A 20,399-nucleotide genomic window follows, 5' to 3' on the forward strand; every position below is an offset into this window, starting at 1 on the left:
TGCACAGAAAGTGAAAGAAAGACACACAACTAATTTCCACTCATCAACAATCGTCAAAAATAATGCTCTTCTCTACTCCTGAAATGATTGCCTTGTAAACCATTTAACATTAAGTTCCCTAAAACACAGCTTACAGGTGGCTGGGAAAGGAAAGAACATTTGATATCTTGCAAAACAAATGATTCATTACAATATGGGAAGAACTGCTGTAGAAGTGAAACCAAGCAACCTAATTGCCTAACAAGAAGCTGGAAAATTTTAATAATATATTAACTGGATGCAAAGTAGTGGTGTGCATTCATTGAAATTGGCAGGATGCATTGTTATATTTATGCCATGTAAAGATATGTAAAAAGCCGTGGATCTTCGGTGTAAGGAAGGCTCATTGTATAATTCCAACCCTCTGTACTCCTAACTCTCTTTTCCTGCCTCCCACCTCAGTACTTTTATTCCTTTTCCTTCACCCATGCTTTCCTCAACTCATCCACTCCACCATCCTTGGGCCGTTTCCCAGAAGATAGTCGATAAAACAAACTTCAGATCATGGCTTTCCCAACCTTTCCCTGATCGCTTTGCTTTTTAATTGTAGGTACCCCTTTTCCTCTACCCTTCATCTTTCATATCTAGTTTGTAAGCTCTAGCTCTTACTGTGTAGTTGCACAGTGCCTGACCTTGACTGAGTCTTCAGTGCTATTTTAGTATTCGTGTCACGCTGGCGGGAGTGGCTCCTGACCAAAAGTGGCACCTCAGGGCAGACTGTTAAAAAGCAGGGCAGACGCCCCAAACTGGTTGTTCTATAATTACATTTCACCAACCCAGTAACAAGTGTGAACTCCTAAAGCACTATAACAGTCTTACCATGGAGTCAAAGACGGTCGCCTTGAGCATTCCAATCTAGCTTGCCACGCAGGCAAGCTGGACTATGTGACAGATGGTCACTTTACACCAAAAATCACAACAATATTCAGGTTACTTCCAGTCTCAAAGGACCAGTCTCTTACCCCAGGTCAGTTGTACTCCGATCTCAAATCAAGGCAATAGCCAATTGTGTAATAAAACAAAGTTTTATTAACTAAAAAAAAAGAGTTATTTACAAGGTTAAAGCAAGAAACATACAGACACAAATGAGTTACAGTCTTGGATTTAAAAAGGTAATATAAGCTTCTATAATAAGCAGCTCTATATGTGCTTTAGGACTGACCCATGCCAAGCAGCATGGGGATCGCTTGCTTATGTTTAGGAATCCTTGCCTCTCAGAGTCCAGATGTATAAAGATCCAGTTTCTCCTTGTCAGGGATTTTTATCCCCTTCTCCCCAGAGTCCACACTGACGGAACAAGTGTCGGCTCCTGATTCCTCTTCATCTGAGTGGGGAGGTGTCATGTTATTGATTTGAACTGGGACCATATAGAACATGGTTGCAACCAAAGTCCTGTAGTGGCACCAAATCTTGTATAAAGGGGGTCAAATGAGGTGTCTAAGACAAGGTTATGGTTTGCTGGTTATGATTATGTTGTCTATATGTGTGTATCAGTTTTGTAGTTGAAGTTATAAATATTGGCTCTATACTGTCTGTATTTCAAACTTAAGCTATGCTTCTGGGAGACATCCCAGACAAGTTGGTGTTAGCTCTGCCTAGCCTGCTTGATGGCCCATTAAGGACCATCAGCTATACAATTGACCCATTGAGAGAAGGCAGATACGCCTTGTAACTCAGCAAAGTATGCAGGAACTTGCCCATGTGACTCCAGACTCCATTTAGCTGTAATTTTCCACAGTAAGAACAAAAAGGTGTTCTTACACCTGGAAAAGACTATAAAAGGCTGATGCCTCATCTCCATCTTGTCTTCAATCCTGCTTCTTACCTCTGGAGGGACTTTGCTACAAACTGAAGCTCTGAACAAAGGACTGAATGACCCATCCCAGCAGGGGATGTATTCCAGAGACTTGATTTAAACCTGCAGTTTATTTCATCACTGCTACAAGCCTGAACCAAGAACTTTGCCATTACTGTATGTAATTGATTCCATTTAACCAATTCTAACTCTCATCTCTAACTTTTTCCTTTTATGAATAAACCTTTAGATTTTAGATTCTAAAGGATTGGCAACAACGTGATTTGTGGGTAAGTTCTGATTTGTATATTGACCTGGGTCTGGGGCTTGGTCCTTCGGGATCGAGAGAACCTTTTTTCTTTTATTGGGGTATTGGTTTTCATAACCATTTGTCCCCATAACGAGTGGCACTGGTGGTGATACTGGGAAACTGGAGTGTCTAAGGCAATTGCTTGTGTGACTTGTGGTTAGCCAGTGGGGTAAGACCAAAGTCTTCTTTGTCTGGCTGGTTTGGTTTGCCTTAGAGGTGGAAAAACCCCAGCCTTGGGCTGTGACTGCCCTGTTTTAGCAATTTGTCCTGAATTGGCACTCTCAGTTGGGTCCCGCCAGAACCAGCATCGTTACAGGAGGGCAATCAACAGTCTTTGTCCTTTTGATGTCTTACAATGGCTCATTTGGTTTCAAAGGCTCTCTTGTCTGAAGGACTAGCACTTTACATTAATTAATACTTATTTTCCTGTTTGAGGCCAGTTCTACACTACAGACCTACGTCCATATAACTGCACTACTCAGGAATGTGAAAAATCCACACCCCTGAGTGACATATTATATTGACCTTAACCCCTGTGTAGAGAGCACTATGTCAACTGGAGAGCTTAGCGGGGAGATGTATTAACTATGCCAACGGGAGAGCTCTCTTCCATCAGTGTAGGGGAGTCTTCATTTAAGTGCTACAGCGGCATAGTTGCATCGGTGCAGCTACACCAATGCAGTGTAGACCTGCCCTGAGTTACACAATAGCAGATGTTTACAATGCAAACACTCAATATAACTTTATACCATGGGCTACAGAGGTTATAAGTGAGATCAATACACGTGTTATGCTTATAAGAAGCACACGGAATCTTTTTCAAGGGGATAAGGCAATACGCTGTGTTTATTGAGAATACAATTTAAACATCAAAATCAGCATATGCTTACACACACACACACACACACACACACACACACACACACGGTTCTGCAGCTGGATCTTATAGTTACCAGTCCTTTGTCAAGTATCAGAGGGGTAGCCGTGTTAGTCTGGATCTGTAAAAAGCAAGAGAGTCCTGTGGCACCTTTGTGTTGCTCGGTCAGTTCCAGAGGCCAGCTGAAATTGCACACAAGGGAGGGGAGCTGGGTCTCTGTCGAACGCGTCCGAAGCTCCGATGTTGATGCAGAATGAACCCAAAGTCCCATGGCAATACACTCTTCTTTTATAGTAATAAGTTCCCATACAAGTCTGTGGACTTTGCTGTGGCACACCGGAGCTGTTAATCACGAGATATTCAAGGTTGCTCTTAATCAGCATTATTTTGAGTTGTTACCAGGAGGATCCGCAGCTGTTTCTTATCTGACTGAACTGCTTAGCTTGTCCTTGGGGTGTATGCCTTTGCTTTAGGGTCGTCAATCTGCCATCAGAGTGATTCTGATAATAAAGTTGGTGCCTCTCAACTCCTTCACTCCCCTCTCAACCATCCAGCCCATTAGTACTGGCGCCTCCTGTCTCTTCTCTGTTAATCAGTATGCCATACATTCTTCACTCACACACAAAACAGTAAATGATTTCAAAGGCAAGAATTATAGCCATAAAACTTCTATCCTTCTAAAAACAATCATTGACATAATCAGCAAAGAATAAACTCAGAACAATTTATTCTTACTAATTCAAGGCTGCAATTTCTTCTTACTAATTCAAAGCTAGCAAAATGGAGTACAAAGCAAAATAAGCAAAATGGAGTACAATTTACGCAAGACAATTTTTACCCATTAGGCTTTTGGCCTACATTGTCCCCCCTTTTGACCCATTAATATCAATATATTAAATGGGTCACATCTCGTGTAATTGCTTTAAGGCAACATATTGCAAAGCAATTTGGGCTTGTGGTTTTAATCTGAGGTACATTCTTTTCATCCAACAGCACATAATGCACATTATGACAAATATTGTTCCAATTACTACAAAGAAAACAATTATGAGATGAATCATAATATTTAAAACTGATGTCCATGAGGGGGACCAGCCTCTAAAAATGCCATACCAATGGTGCACCATCATTTGTTGAGCTTGTGTGGATACTTTCAGAATTTCAGTTCCTTGGTGCAAAATAGCCAGACTTCGTGTTAGTACTTTTGTCCGGGTTGCTGCAGTTAATTGACTAATCTGCTTATTCCCTGCTAGCCATTGGTATGAGGTGGTCCAATTAACCCCCAAAGAAAAATTAAAACTCAGGGCATATTAATGGTATCTACTAGGTTAACATCCTTATTTTTATGAACTGGAAAATAGTAAGTCATGGTGGGAGTTCGCAATATTGTCACATTGCACATACATTGTTGTACAGGTGGCCTTTGAGTATACTTTTCCTGCCACACAATTTTTTCCAGTCCAATAATACAAACATAATTTCCCCCATCATAGTATACTTTGGTGGTGCTATTATCCAATTCATCCCAGTAGCATGTTGCTAAATTTTTGATTTGCACGGAGCAATGCTCCTCTAAAATTGGCAAGGTGGGGCATATCCACTGTCAAGTAGTCCATTTTTTTACACCCATGGGGCAATCATTGATTTCTTCTTTATTATTTAAATACATTCCTGCCAATCGTGGGGCCCAAATATGCCTTCCCTGTAGGGTTGGGAGTGCTAAGAAAGATTATAGGGTGTTCAGGTATCTGGCAGGGTGAATCCGCATCACATGGATAGCGATGTGTCCAGTTAGGGTGTTTGTGTATACGTCTGAGTCCATAAGCTTATACCATTCTGAAATATAAGGGAGGAGAAGATTATTTCTATGTCTGCTGAGAAGGAGAGTTAAGGCAGACATATCCTTGGCTTGAATCCAATCCATCTCTCTTTCTGTTAAAACAATGGCTAACAGCTGTTGCTCAGAACACCATAAGGCTATAGCTATTTTATCAGCTATGTCTCGCATAGTGGCATAGTATGCCCAAAATGTATGATTGATGTGGTCCCAAGTGTGCCACTGTAGATTTAACGTATCCACCCCTGTCTGTACCAACTCAGTGATTTGGTGTTCTTGCCTTTTTGCTATTCTGTGGTGTAAAGCTTCTACCGCACAGGCCTTTGTTTTTAATGCTTCCAGATCCACTGAATTTAATATTCCTTTTCCAGCTCCTCTGCCTCCCAGTATAGTACTGGCTAGAGCTCTCGTCCCTTGAAGGGGAGAATGTTTTTGTTTCAAGGAGCCATACCAAGCGTTGAATAAGAGGGTGCTGTATGGTGCACATTCGGGCCGTGTGATGGTTACATTATCCTTTGTCCAATTAACTGTGATGTGTAGCATTGTTATCCTGGGTGCCATGTATGCCTTAATTGGTGGTTATTTCTTAAGTAAATGTGGGTAGGGTCTTTCCATGATTGGAAGGCCATTTAATAGTAGCACTGTTATGTTGCCCACAAAAATAGTTTTGTTCACCCACACTGTAATCGTGCATGCCTCTAATGGTCCTGGTGTGAATGGTAGAAAGGTGTGTGAACCAGGTTCACAAAAAGGATTCAAATCCATAATCGGCTCCGTAGGGGTTATCACCTCAATCACGCAGTCATGGTCCTCATTGGTTATATTAACTCAGGCTTGCAATGTAATTTGTGTGAAGGTCCCATACAGGGTATTGTTATGTATGGGTATTTCCTGAACCCTGTTTCACTCTGTCCAATTAAACTATTGTAGCCCCCGATGTACATATGTTATCCCTGAACCCCAAAAGCTTATGAATATCCCCCAAAATAACAACATCTTACCCTTAGCAGGTTTCTGGCAGGACTCCCTTAGGATCAGGTAGTGTGCGAGGGAATCTCTATCGGGAGGAATTCACGTGATTATTGGCAGGTATACTTCTAGTCCATATTAAATATAATATGTAATATAATATAAAATATATAAAATATTAAATATAATTGTGTAATAATTAAACACAAACAAATTAGGAAAACAATTTTATCTGTGACACATGAACCCACTTAAGTTTGCCGTCTTTTTCAATATGGTACACTAGTGGGCCAAGATGGTCAACTACGGAATAGGGACCTGTCCACTTAGAATCCAGGGCATGATCCTTTTTCCCTAGTTTTAAATACATTACCTGGTCACCAGCTTCCCATAGCTCAGAGTCGGTGACTTTTTGCTTGTACAATTTTGTATTAATTTGTTCAATGGCTTGATTCACCCTATATTGTAAGATAGTTTTGTCTTCTTGCAATTGTTTAAGCCACTGAAAGTAGTCATGCTGGGTTGCTGTAGGGTGTTCTTCAGAATCTCTAGTGAGGCATTCAGGATTAATCATTAACCGCATCGGTTGCCAATTTGGTACAGCTGGATTTTTGTCTTCAGCCTGTCACTGCTGCAGATGGCAGCCAGGATCAAGGGCAGCTTTTCAGGCCAGTTTTTACCGGTGTGGTCTACTACTTTTCGCAGTGCCTCTTTATGGTGTGATTCATTCTTTCCACCTGTCCTGAGGATTGGGGTCAGTACGGGATATGAAACTTTTGTTTAATTCCCATAGCATGCATCATCATGGTAAAAATTTCCCCCACAAATGCACCCCCATTGTCTGCATCTATAACCTTGGGGGGTCCATACCTACATACCACTTCTGTAGCCTTGGTAATTTTATTTTGTGCTTAAATTTTATGTTCATCATTTATTTTCCTAATATAGTAATCTCTTTAAAAAAAAAAAAAACACAATACACAACAATGCTAGCAACAAGGCAAGACAAACAACACAAAACATATTTTTTGTCGCGACAGTAGATCCACAGTAGATCCATGGTATTCTGAGTTGCTTCACAGCTGGTACCATTTTTTTCGCACATGCAGCATCCTACACTATTCATAAGGTCTAAACACCAAACACATTCTTACAACTCTAATATTTATCTTAACAATAGTAACACCCAGGTAAGTCAGACTGGTTTCCAGCTATGTATTTGTTAGTGTTCAGTGAGGGCCTGGCCCTTCGCATGAGCTGGTATCTGGTCTGCCAGCATCACAGCTAGTAACAAATAGTACTGGAGGATAATATTTTCACAATTTCTAGAGGTCTCTAATGGAGCCACTGCTTGGGCTTATTCTACTCCTTGCATTGGCCTGTCAAATGCACACAGGCCATGGTTACACAGGAAAACCCAATGCCACAGTCCTCAGCCTAATACACCTATCAGGTCTGTCTCTGTGTGACTCTTTGAACCTCTTGCCAGCAGTGACAGTACAGTTGGCTGATTGTCTTGCTGCTATTGTGTACCATTTGCTGGCTTCGCTCAAGTGACTCCTCTGAGGATTTGCAGAATAAAGTATAGGAGTTGAAGGAGTTGAATACGCTTTGGGACTCTTAACCTACCAGTACTTCAGCCTCTCTCTCTCGCTCTCTCTGGGTGGGGATTTTGGCTCACAAACACACACACACCAAGGAGGGAGGCGAGGAGGAATCCTGTTCGGAATAAATTCATAATGCAGCTATTTCACTCATAATATTGCTTTATATTGTCAGCACATTAGCTTCTGTGCATGGAGTTATTTCCAATTTTGGGGTGACACCACATCTTAGTGGAATGTTTTCTGTTTTCTGCTCATTTTTGACCACCATGAGCCTAAGAAATGGATGGTTTTGAAAGGACTTGTTCCCTTCCAGACACCTGTCTGACCAATGGGAGTAAATCAGTCTTTTTAAACTTTCAACAGTTAACACTGATAGCAGCTGCCCCATCACAGATTTTATAGGTAGTGTGATAGACCCAGGCCAGTTGGGTACAGCAGAATAGCAGAAGGCAGATATACTGGCCACTGGATTAACAGTTTTCTGTTCCCTGATTGACCAGAGCAGGCGCTGCTCCAGGCTAATGAGAACACCTGACTCCAATTAACCTGCAAAGAGTCAGGTTATTAGTTAATAGTGAGGCTATTAAGCTTATGTGACCACCTGACTCTAATTAAGGCCCCGCTGATACTCTAAAAAGGGCTCACTCCAGTCAGGCAGAGGAGAGCCAGGGGAGAGGAAGTGCGGCTGAAGGGCTGGTTAATGAAGATACCCTCCAGTTATTGATAAGGGAGCCCTAAGGTAAGGGTGAAGAAGGGAGAAGCAGGAGAGCTGTGGGGAAGTGGCCCAAGGAAATGTAGCAACTCTGGCAGTGAAAGGTTGGCTGCCAACAGCTGCTACCATTAGGGTCCCTGGGCCGGAACCTGGAGTAGAGGGCGGGCCCGGGTTCCCCCCAACCCACCACTACAGGAACACCTCCTGGGAGGGGAAGTCAGCCCCCTGTCAGGACAGGAAGCTAAACTGTTGTCCCTAGGGCTTGTTTTAGAACAGAGACTGTGGGAGTTCTCTCACCAACCTCCTTGCTGGCTTATGATGAAAAGGGCTCAGTAGACTGTAACCCTGGCTCTAGAGAGAGAAGGGCTATGTGGAGGGTCACAGAGAGCCACTGAGGCTAGCATATACCGCCTAGAAGCGCAGGACCCACGGGGACAAGGTCAGAGCTCTGCCACAGTAGATATAAATAAGATATACACAATATATCAGTTAACATAGATCAATGTATTTAACTAGTTCTTCTGTAATGTACTGTGTTTTCTCTTTTTCAGGCTGTTTTTATTACCATATCTTAGTTATCTGGATGTTTCCTTCAATGATATTAGCGTTATCCCTCATGAAATCAGGAATCTCAGGTATTGATACATAATATACACTGGAACCAGACCTATGTGTAAAAATATTGTGAGCCTATTAGGAAGTTGATTGTTATTAGTAAATCTGGAGTAACGCCACTGATGTCCATGGATTTACTCTGGATTTGCACCAATATAACAGAGATCACAATCTGGCCCACTGCCCTGTGACAGGGGTCTGATTTTTACAATTAAATGTGTGTCCAGTTGCTTAAATATCATGATTATGCTTGTAAATCAGGTAACTTCACACAAATTATGATCATTGTGCCCATATGCATGGGCACTTGCCTAATTTGCATGCATGAGCCCTGTAATTGTATGCACCCAAATCATGTAAACCACATTGTCATTCCCAGAATGTGCAAGTGAAGGTGTGATTGCAGTGCGGGTAGGCATACCTGCGCTAGCTTTAATCCGGCTAGCATGGGTAACAATTGTAGTGACCATGTGGGCGCAGGGGTTTTACATGGGCACCAGAGTACATACCCGGGATCCCCTTGTACGCTGATTGCTAGCCCGTGCTCCCACTTCTTCACTACTATTATTACACATTAGCTAGGTTAAAGCTAGCACAGGTACGTCTGCCGTGCCACAATTACACCTTCACTTGCAGTGTAGACATACCCTCAGTGTGTTTGTGTGTGATAGGCAGGGGAGGTTAATACTTTGGCTTCATGGGAATGATACAATAGAAACTTTATGACAGACGGAAAAGGTTTTTCTGAAAAAAACATACAGAATTCAGATACCTTTTAGAATTAAGGTTAACACCTTTGGGCTATATTGTATTAAAAGCAATTGTATATGTGTTATTGTGGCATTGTATGTACCTTCTCTAGGAGGGACAGGGATGCTAATATACTTCTTCCATTATAAACCCTTTGAAGCCACCCTCTGGAGAGATTCACATATACCAGTTCAGAGTGGATTCTCCAGGGACCAACAGACAAAGAAAGGGTTTTTGGATAAACAGCCTGGTTTTAAACTGGCTCATGGCCTTCTTCCTCATCCAGCAAACGGACAGGGCCCATGTTCCAGGGAGGGCCCCAGTCCTTTAGGGCAGTGGCTCTCAACCTTTTCAGACTACAGTACCACTTTCAGGAGTTTGATTTGTCTTGTGCACCCCCAGATTTCACCTCACTTCAAAATTATTTGCTTATAAAATAGACATAAAAATACAAAACTGTCACAGCCCACTATTACTGAAAAATTGCTGACTTTCTCATTTTTACCATATAATTATAAAATAAATCAATTGGAATATAAATATTGCACTTTTCAGCATATAGTATATAGAGCAGTATAAACAAGTCACTGTCTATGAAATTTAGTTTGTACTGACTTAGCTTGTGTTTTTATGTAGCCTGTTGTAAAACTAAGCAAATATCAAGATGAGTTGATGTACCCCGTGGAATACCACTGCATACCCCCAGCAGGGCCAGTGCAAGGATGTTTCGCGCCCTAGGCGAAACTTCCACCTTGTGCCCTCCCCGAGCCCTGCGGCAGCTCCCTGCCCTGAGGCGCCCCCTCCTGCAGCAGCTCCCCACCCCCCTCTGCCCTGAGGCGCCCCCCCGTGGCAGCTCCCCACCCCCCCGGCCCAGGGAGCCGTGCGGCAGCTCCCCACCCTAGCTCACCTCTGCTCCGCCCCCTCCCCGAGCCCTGCGGCAGCTCTCCACACACCCCTCCGCCCTGATGCACCCCGTCCCCGTGGCAGCTCCCCCCCTCCCGGGGAGCCATGCGGCAGCTCCACACTCCAGCTCACCTCTGTTCCGCCCCCTCCCCGAGCCGTGCGGCAGCTCCCCACCCCTCTGCCCTGAGGCACCTCCCGTGCGGCAGCTCCCCATCCCCCCTCCACCCTGAGGCAGCTCCCCCCCCCCCGCCCGGGGAGCACTGCAGCAGCTCCCCACCCCAGCTCATCTCTGCTCCACCCCTTCCCCGAGCCCTGCGGCAGCTCCCCAACTCCCCCTCCGCCCTGAGACGCCCCTCCCCTGTGGCAGCTCCCCCCCCGCCCGGGGAGCCGTGCGGCAGCTCCCCACCCCAGGTCACTTCTGCTCCGCCTCCTCCCCAAGCACGCCGTCGCTGCTCCACTTCTCCCACCTCCCAGGCTTGCGGCGCCAATCAGCTGTTCGGCGCCGCAAGCCTGGGAGGGAGAGAAACAGAGCGGGGCGGCGTGCTCAGGGGAGGAGGCAGAGCAGAGGTGAGCTGGGGCGGGGAGTTCCCCTGTGTGCCGCCCCCCCTTACTTGCTGCAGGTGGCCCTCCCCACACCCCTTTGCCCCAGCTCCCTCCGCCTAAATGCCACCGACGACCGGGGCAGCCGAAGATCCGGCCGCCGCTGAAGAAAATGCCACCCCCCAAATGCTAGCACCCTAGGCAACCCCCTAGATCGCCTAATAGGTTGCACTGGCCCTGACCCCCAGGGGTATATGTCTCCCTGGTTGAGAACCACTGCTCTAGGGAAGGGTTGGAAGGGCAGGGCCCACTGAGGCCCCATATGACTGTTGGCATGTTCTGAGCTGAAGCTGTGATTAATTTGTTTCTAAAAGGCAACCCTTAATGTGGGGTGTTGAAGGACTGCTCCTTCCAGAGCCCATGTTAGGTCTGGGGTGAGGATTGGTCCGTTTATTAGTATGTGTGTAGATTCTTTTATTGTTTTAATGTTTTTTCTGTAATGATTTGTACCTTAAGAATAAAGTAGGTTTGCATAGGAAGTGCTGTATGAGACCTTTTAAGTGCAACAATTACACCTGTTAACCATCCCTAAAGAGAAAGCACGTAGGTGCCATTGGGCAACTTGTCTGTGCTGGGAGTAACACAGTGAAGGCAGGGAATTGTGCAGCCTGGAGATACTCCAGTCAGAAGGGAGAGAGATATGGGTCTCTGCCCAGAACAACTAATGACTGGGAGAGCTGGTAACTTGAGAACGGTTCCCCTTGCTGGACTGTAGAGGGGGAATACAGGTGCAGTTGCCCTAAACTGTGACACTATGCAAGAGGAATTTTTTCCCACAAAAGGTCAATCTGTCTCTGTTTTTGGTTAGAAAGTTTGTGGGTATATTGGCAGCTGTCTATATGAGCAGAAGGAGGGCAGATATTGACGTATACTTACATGTTAATAAGCAAGTGTGTGAAGTTAAGAACATACACACTTACCATTAAGTTTTTGAGAAATCTGATGATGGCCTGTGTGTGTTTGGAGACCTGTCTTAAGCATTCAGTTGGATACACACATAATTCCTTATTTCCAGTTGCACTAGTTGTTTAAATTGTACTTCGGAAAATAATTCTCTTTGTGCACATCATTGCATCAGCACTTAAAATGTATTTTTTTTTAAAAACTTAGCCTTCTATACATACAGATACATGTGCCATCTTGGTGCAGTAACTCAGCAAGTGGGAAGTAGGATATGTATACAATTATAGCTGAGATGAATTGTGTACATAATTTGGTGGTCTTTAAAATTGCAGGGCACTGGAATGTCTGAATGTTGAAGGAAATCAGCTTTGTGCTTTGCCTTGTGAAGTTTTGAAACTTCCCCTGAAACTCCTTTACACAGAAAATAATTTAATGCATCCCTTCTTATGGAAAGAAAACAGCCAGAACCAACCACAGAGACTTACTGATCTGGCTGCCCTTTGCTTCTCCAGAAACAACATGTGGCAAAGATATACTGAGATCTCAAAGGACATTCAAGAAATATTAAACAAGTAAGTGACAGAAATCTCCAGCTGCCACTCTGGCTTCCATGGGAGTTTTGGTTACACAAGAACCGTACCAATGGCCCCTAATCACTTATTCTGGCAATGTCAGAACGACACCAGCTTTAGTCCTGGTAATGTGTACTTTCTCCATCATGAAACCATCTCTGTAGATCTCCACTGTAGGAGCTGTATGCCATGCATTGTGAGCCACAGAATAGGCTAAGAGAAGTTATTGACATCTTCACATTAAACTAAAATAATGCTGATCAATAATATTGCTGTTACTTATTGGTCAATATATAACAAGTCCCATGCAGGTATACTAAGCTATGTATCTGAATGCGTACCAGACCTATGTATTTTTGATAATACATGGAACTGTACATTTAATCAAGTTCATCAAACATCATGTGCAAATGATTGCGTTGATCCATTTAACTAGCTTAGGGTTCTGTACTGCCACCTATCACTATAGTATATTCCAGCCAGAAATGTTTGCTGCAGCCTCATGTTGAGGCTGTGCACTGAACCAGTCTGTTCAAGAGAGCTGTGAGCTTCAGAACAACCTAAGTTGAAAGAAATACCAGCTCCATTTCTGGGAGTGGCAGCGCTATCTCCACCCAGGCACTGCATCTCTCTATCTTCATTTTGTCTGCCTCAGACTTCCACTTCTCCTCCTTCCCCCACTGGAGCCATACAAGAATGAGAGCAGCCTACACCACAATGTAGTTCAGGAAATGCAGGAACTTTCCATAACCATCAGTCTCAGAATCAATCTGAGGCCAGCTAGATCCCTTAATTTCTAGTTGAGGATGCAGAAAGTGAACTGGAATGTACTGTGTGTATATAGTCGTGCAATGTTTCTAACTCATTTTTCTCTCCATCTTAGCTGTAGAGTCTGTGACTGCTGCAAAGGACCCTTGTATGGTCAAGGACTTCGTCTCATTCGATCTTGCAGGAACATATTTAGATTCCGCAGACTTCCTTTTCTCTTTAATGCCTGTTCACCATCCTGTTACAGCAGCTTCATGTCTCAGACTGACTCTTTGACTTGAATGCTTTATGGAAATTGATCTGGGTTGCAGCAGAGAAACCGATGATATAATGCAGTTAAGAAATATGAGGTCTTGTAGGTCATGTTGTACAAGAAAATAGCTTGTGATACTGGAATGTTTAGGATCACTTTCTCTGTGCAATTATCATATACTCCTTAAGCTGCTTTCTGGCCTAAATGTTCTATTTTTATTTGGAAAGGAGTCTTTGTTTAGGTTTGTTTGGGATCACTCACTAGCCTTCTCATGTGCTGTGTAGACAGACCCATAGTTCCCAGAGGAGTAGTGTGGATGTAACCTGGTTTTGATTTGAATAGAACATGATTAAAGTATGCTAGTAAAACTGCTTTTTTCCACTGGTATAAAAAGTGCTTTAAAGTGCTACACTATCTGCCACATACAAGACACTAAGTTGGCTATTAGTAATTGTTAAATGCACAATTACAAAAAGGTGCCTCTTGAACATGTCTGCAACCCAGACTTAATATACTGTTGGTAATCCAGATGCAGAGTCTGTATGTGGGCCAAAATTCTCAAAAACAACTAATTTTTGGATACCCAACTGGAGACAACTCAAGGAGGCCTGATATTTCAGAAAGTGCTGAGCACTCAGTCCGAAAATCAGACCTTATTAAATTGTCTCAGGTTGGCATCCAAAATCACTAGTTGCTTTTGGAAATCTTGGCCGTAGTGCATATTTTATTACAAATAGCTTTGATAAAGGAAATTCACACTAAAGTGAAGTTTGCTAAATAGTGTTCTCATTTATTTGAACACGAGAGACTCCAATAGTCTAATGTCTGGCTGATTACATGTATGTATATGTTTGTATAGTCCTTAATTTTTTTAATGTGAAAATCTAAGATAGGAGATTGCCAAAGGAACCCTGTAATTTGTATTTAAAGGATTTTTGGGCTGTGTCTGCTTTTAATAACATTGTATATAATGTGACATGTCAAATACAAAACATTGGTTGGTGGAAAATTAATAAAAAAATTAAACTTGAGGGCAGGAGAAAAATTTGCTCTGCAAATTTCAAAAGATTGTTTGTCAGATTTCTTAATTAGGAAGTCTGAATTTCTTCACCCTCAGTCGCCAGTTTTGATTTGATGGGCTTGCTGTCCTCAAAATGACTAGTAGCAGCAGCAACCAATAGGAGCACACGGTTTTGGTGGCATCTGTGGAGAGATCTTTTATGGCTGATGTCTTTCCCCAAAATCTCCTCTATTTCAGGGAATAGTCCTCATCCCATTCAGCAGGTACTAATGGCATATCTAGTTTAACACAAATGCTCATAGTTCAGCATTTTGCTTGTTTGAAGTTGTAATGGTGTGTTTATCCCACACAGGCCATGAAGGGGTTAATGTGGGCCTGAGAGACCAATTTTAACCCACATGGTTGCAACTGGAGGGTGAGCCAGACATAATTAGAGAAGAAGCCAAACTGGGTTGTGGTTATTAGAAAGAGAGGGAACCCACAGTAGAAGAATGCTGTGGGGGGAGAAAAAGTAAGTCTTCAGTCACTCTCTGGGATTAGAGAGACCAGGACAGTTGAGGAGTAAGCCCTGGGATCCTTGCCTGTGTGTAGAGAAGGCTGGTATATGGCCAGGAGAGACAGGGAGCAGCCACTGGGGTGGAGCTGGTTCTAGAGGTATGCCCTGAAAGAAAGCAACATCTGGACTTCTAAGGAGGGAGTCCTGGGAGTCAGTCAGGGAATACAGCAGGGGAACTGAAAGAGGGATGAAAGGTCAAGCCCAAGGAAGGCAGAAGTGGGGTTAAATTTTAATTGTGGGTTTGGGATTTTGTTGGGGGATTCCAGGTGAGGGCCCTGAAAGTAGGAATAACCTAGAGAGGTTGTAGGGGAGAAGGCATGAGTGAGGTAAGGGAGGAAGAAGTCTAAGGTCTGGTCTGCACTACAGACCTATGTTGGTATAACTACATCACTCAGGGGTGTGAAAAATTCACACCCCTGAGCGACATAGTGTTGTCAACACAGGAGATTAGGTTGGTATAACTATGTTGGTGGGAGAACTTCTCCCATCAATGTAGCTACCGCCTCTCAAGGAGGTGGATTAACTACACCCACAAGAGAGTTCTCTCCTGTCAACTTACAGCATCTTCATTAAAGTGTTACAGCAGCGCAAGTTGGCCAATGCAGCCTTTTAAGTGCAGATGTGCCCTAAGGAGGTGACAGCAAGAAGTCTGGGGCCGTGAACTTTGCCAGTCTGACCTATGGTCCCTGGACTGGAGCCCAGTGGAGTAGGAGGGCTGGGTTTCCCTACCAGCCACTGGTAAAGTGGTGTGAAGCTCTGAGAAAGGACCCAGGATGATGGAGAGCCCTGAAAGAAAGGTGGGAGGACTACAGGTTTCTGAGGACTGAAGAATTTTTATCAGCATATTTGAACTTTAATTTGTTGGACTTTATTACCCCAAAAGGGCTGAGACTAAACTGACCTGTACACGTGGGAAAATTCTGCACAAAATATTCTGCAAAATTCTGCATATTTTATTTGTCAAAATAACACACTATAATCATGCCACTTTCAATTATTTTGGTAATTTATTTCAAAATACTTGTTGACAAGTATGTCTGTAACAATACAAACAACAAAAAAGATTCAGGAAATGTTTTCTGACAAATAGATTCCTTACTAGGCATATTAATACAGAACTTTGAGTAATAATTCATTTAAACTACGATACAGAAACGTATTTCCAGCACCCCTCAGAAGCAGTGCAAAGGCTTGGGGGAGTCAGGGGTAATGGAGGAGCTGAGGGAGAGGGAAGTAAGTGCTGGGAAGGAGCCTGGGAATGAAACTGGAGGCTTGTTTTGTGCGGGTGGGAGAAGTATACAAGGTTTTTTTTGGGGGGGGGGGGGGGATTGTCAGGGAGTTGGGAGCCTCCCCCATGCAGCCCCTGGATGACTGCTAACTGCTCCCGTTCAGTCAGGCACATCTGCTCCTGTGCCCATGTGTCCCTGCACCCCCACCTCAGCCACCCTTCCTCCCCGTGTGTCCTTGCACCCCCCCACTAAGCTTCCCCTTCTCCCCATATGACTCTGCACCCCCACTCAGCCAATCCCCACCCCCATGTGGCCCTGCCCCTATGCCCCCCATCGCCATGTGTCTCTGCACCCCCAGTCCCATTCAGTCCCCCAGTCTATGTGACCCACCCCAGCAGCCCTGTGTGCCCCGCTCTGTCTGTCCCTCCCCCCCCCCCCATATCATATGCCTCCTCATCTGGCCCCGCGGGCAGGGCGCTGTGAGAAACACAGCCTCTCCTCCTCCCTATTGGCTGCTGGCTGCTACAGTGAGCCAGCTGCTCTCTGTTCTGGTGCCACAGCAGCCCCTGGTGGGTGAAAGTTGTAACTGCAGCTCCTCTCAAGCAGAATGTATTTTCTGCAGAAAAAAATAAATCTGTGGGGGACATGAAGTCTGTGTGTGTGCAGTGGCGCAGAATTCCCCCAGGAGTAAACATGGCCAAAGGGACAAGTGATGGGAAGAGAGCTCAACACAGGGCTGAAGCAGCTGTCAGCAGGGGGCACCAGATGGGGAAAAGCCTGTTACACCACACCCAGCCACAAGGGGGCACACCAACAGTGAGAGAGTGCTTCAGCAAAAGGCTTCCTCTCCCACTATATCCCCAGATATGTTTTCAGCCTTGCTTATTAGAGCAATGTAAACAACTCAGCAAAGCGGGCTTGATCCTTAGTTGCAGATGATCAGTGAACTTTGTTAATGTCAATGGAACTATGAGCATTTACAACAGCTAAAGATATGGCCCAGGTTTTTTTTTCAGAGGTGGCAAACTATCTGCCACACCCTTAAACTAGGCTCCTAAAAGATGTGGTGAACCAAAAGGAACATTTTCAAATGTCAACTGACTTTGGGTGCTCCTGTTTCTGGTTGCCCAATTTAACACTCCTAAATCCTGACTTTCAGAGGTGTGGGGTAACTACTTTTGCCACTGGTTTCATTTGGACTTGGGAATGTTTTATACTGCTGAAAAAGAGGCCACGGAGGACAGGCTAGACAACAGTTCCATTTTGCAACACATGTTGAGGCTTTGACATTTTTTTTATTCTGATACAGAACAAAAACAAGCACTCTTGAAATCTTTCAAGAGAGACTGACCAATGCACCCCAGAACAGCCTGGAGGTTAGAGCACTCAGACTCAGGTAGAGAACATAAGAACATAAGAACGGCCGTACCGGGTCAGACCAAAGGTCCATCTAGCCCAGTATCCTGTCTACCGACAGTGGCCAATGCCAGGTGCCTCAGAGGGAGTGGACCTAACAGGAAATGATCAAGTGATCTCTCTCCTGCCATCCATCTCCATCCTCTGACAAACAGAGGCTAAGGACACCATTCCTTACCCATCCTGGCTAATAGCCATTAATGGACTTAACTACCATGAATTTATCCAGTTCTCTTTTAAACGCTGTTATAGTCCTAGCCTTCACAACCTCCTCAGGTAAGGAGTTCCACAAGTTGACTGTGCGCGCCGTGAAGAAGAGCTTCCTTGTATTTGTTTTAAACTTGCTGCCTATTAATTTCATTTGGTGACCCCTAATTCTTGTATTATGGGAATAAGTAAATAACTTTTCCTTATCCACTTTCTCCACATCACTCATGATTTTATATACCTCTATCATATCCCCCCTTAGTCTCCTCTTTTCCAAGCTGAAAAGACCTAGCCTCTTTAATCTCGCCTCATATGGGACCCGTTCCAAACCCCTAATCATTTTAGTTGCCCTTTTCTGAACCTTTTCTAGTGCCAGTATATCTTTTTTGAGATGAGAAGACCACATCTGTACGCAGTATTCGAGATGTGGGCGTACCATCGATTTATATAAGGGCAATAATATATTCTCAGTCTTATTCTCTATCCCCTTTTTAATGATCCCTAACATCCTGTTTGCTTTTTTGACCGCCTCTGCACACTGCGCGGACATCTTCAGAGAACTATCCACGATGACTCCAAGATCTTTTTCCTGACTTGTTGTAGCTAAATTAGCCCCCATCATATTGTATGTATAGTTGGGGTTATTTTTTCCAATGTGCATTACTTTACATTTATCCACATTAAATTTCATTTGCCATTTTGTTGCCCAATCACTGAGATCTTTTTGAAGTTTGTCACAGTCTGCTTTGGTCTTAACTATCTTGAGCAGTTTAGTATCATCTGCAACTTTGCCACCTCACTGTTTACCAGATCATTTATAAATAAGTTGAATAGGATTGGTCCAAGGACTGACCCTTGTGGAACACCACTAGTTACCCCTCTCCATTCTGAGAATTTTCCATTAATTCCTACCCTTTGTTCCCAGTCTTTTAACCAGTTCTCAATCCATGAAAGGCCCTTCCCTTTTATCCCATGACAGCTTAATTTACATAAGAGCCTTTGGTGAGGGACCTTGTCAAAGGCTTTCTGGAAATCTAAGTACACTATGTCCACTGGATCCCCCTTGTCCACATGTTTGCTGACCCCTTCAAAGAACTCTAATAGATTAGTAAGACACGATTTCCCTTTACAGAAACCATATTGACTATTGCTCAACAGTTTATGTTTTTCTATGTATCTGACAATTTTATTCTTAACTATTGTTTCGACTAATTTGCCCGGTACCAACGTTAGACTTACCGGTCTGTAATTGCCGGGATCACCTCTAGAGCCCTTTTTAAATATTGGCGTTACATTAGCTAACTTCCAGTCATTGGGTACAGAAGCCGATTTAAAGGACAGGTTACAAACCTTAGTTAATAGTTCCGCAACTTCACATTTGAGTTCTTTCAGAACTCTTGGGTGAATGCCATCTGGTCCCGGTGACTTGTTAATGTTAATTTTATCAATTAATTCCAAAACCTTCTCTAGTGACACTTCAATCTGTGACAGTTCCTCAGATTTGTCACCTACAAAAGCCGGCTCAGGTTTGGGAATCTCCCTAACATCCTCAGCTGTGAAGACTGAAGCAAAGAATCCATTTAGTTTCTCTGCAATGACTTTATCGTCTTTAAGTGCTCCTTTTGTATCTCGATCATCAAGGGGCCCCACTGGTTGTTTAGCAGGCTTCCTGCTTCTGATGTACTTAAAAAACATTTTGTTATTACCTTTGGAGTTTTTGGCTAGCCATTCTTCAAACTCCTCTTTGGCTTATTACATTTTTACACTTAATTAGGCAGTGTTTGTGTTCCTTTCTATTTACCTCACTAAGAGCTTGAACCTGGGTCTGCCCCATTCCAACCAGGTGTGTGCCTTACCCACCCAGCTAGTGACTGTTCTGGGGAAGTGGCTTTCTTGTTTTGACCAGAAATTCTATTTTGGACCTGAGACCATATTGTCGAAACAGATACGTTTCTGAAAACCATTTCAGCTTTGACAAAATGATATTTTTCTATGGGGAAAAAAATGTTGTCAGTTAACTTTCCACCAGTTCTCATACCCCAAACCTAATGAACCTAATATTGATACCTCTTTTTTTGAAAAGTTTGGACCACATAACTCAGTGGTGGATTTAGAGTTAGTGGGGCCCTGTGCACAGCTTCATTTTCAGCCCCCGCCCCTCCCCCCCACCGGGAACCCAGCCAAGCAAAAGAACATTCTCTCTTATCTCCCGCCCCTGTTTTTCATTCTTTTTTTCTTCATCCTCCTCCTATATTTTAAGTAATGGGAAGTAAATGAAAATAAAGTGAGGTACCTTGATTGGGGCAGGGGGTTGTGGTGTGGTGTGGTGGGGGGCATGGGGGACGGGCTTTGGGAAGAAGTTTGGGTGCGGGATCTGGGCTGGGGCAGGGAGTTGGGGTAGGGGAGGGGGAGGGGTGCGGGCTCTGAGAGGAAGTTTGGATGTGGGGGCGGGCTCTGGGC

The 20,399-nt window shown here is 44.0% G+C and overlaps 1 protein-coding gene across 1 annotated transcript in view; it reads left to right on the plus strand.

The window, feature by feature from the left end:
• The window catches only part of LRRC63 (leucine rich repeat containing 63), a 55,723-nt gene extending 42,185 nt beyond the window's left edge, over nt 1–13,538 (plus strand). The window contains exons 7-9 of the mRNA XM_065399081.1: nt 8,698–8,781; nt 12,250–12,489; nt 13,373–13,538. Coding sequence (XP_065255153.1) covers nt 8,698–8,781; nt 12,250–12,489; nt 13,373–13,538 — 490 coding nt within the window. The remainder of the gene's footprint in view (nt 1–8,697; nt 8,782–12,249; nt 12,490–13,372) is intronic.
• Nucleotides 13,539–20,399: the final 6,861 nt, after the last annotated feature.

The sequence above is a fragment of the Emys orbicularis genome, chromosome 1, assembly GCF_028017835.1.
Source record: "Emys orbicularis isolate rEmyOrb1 chromosome 1, rEmyOrb1.hap1, whole genome shotgun sequence".
NCBI lineage: Eukaryota > Metazoa > Chordata > Testudines > Emydidae > Emys > Emys orbicularis.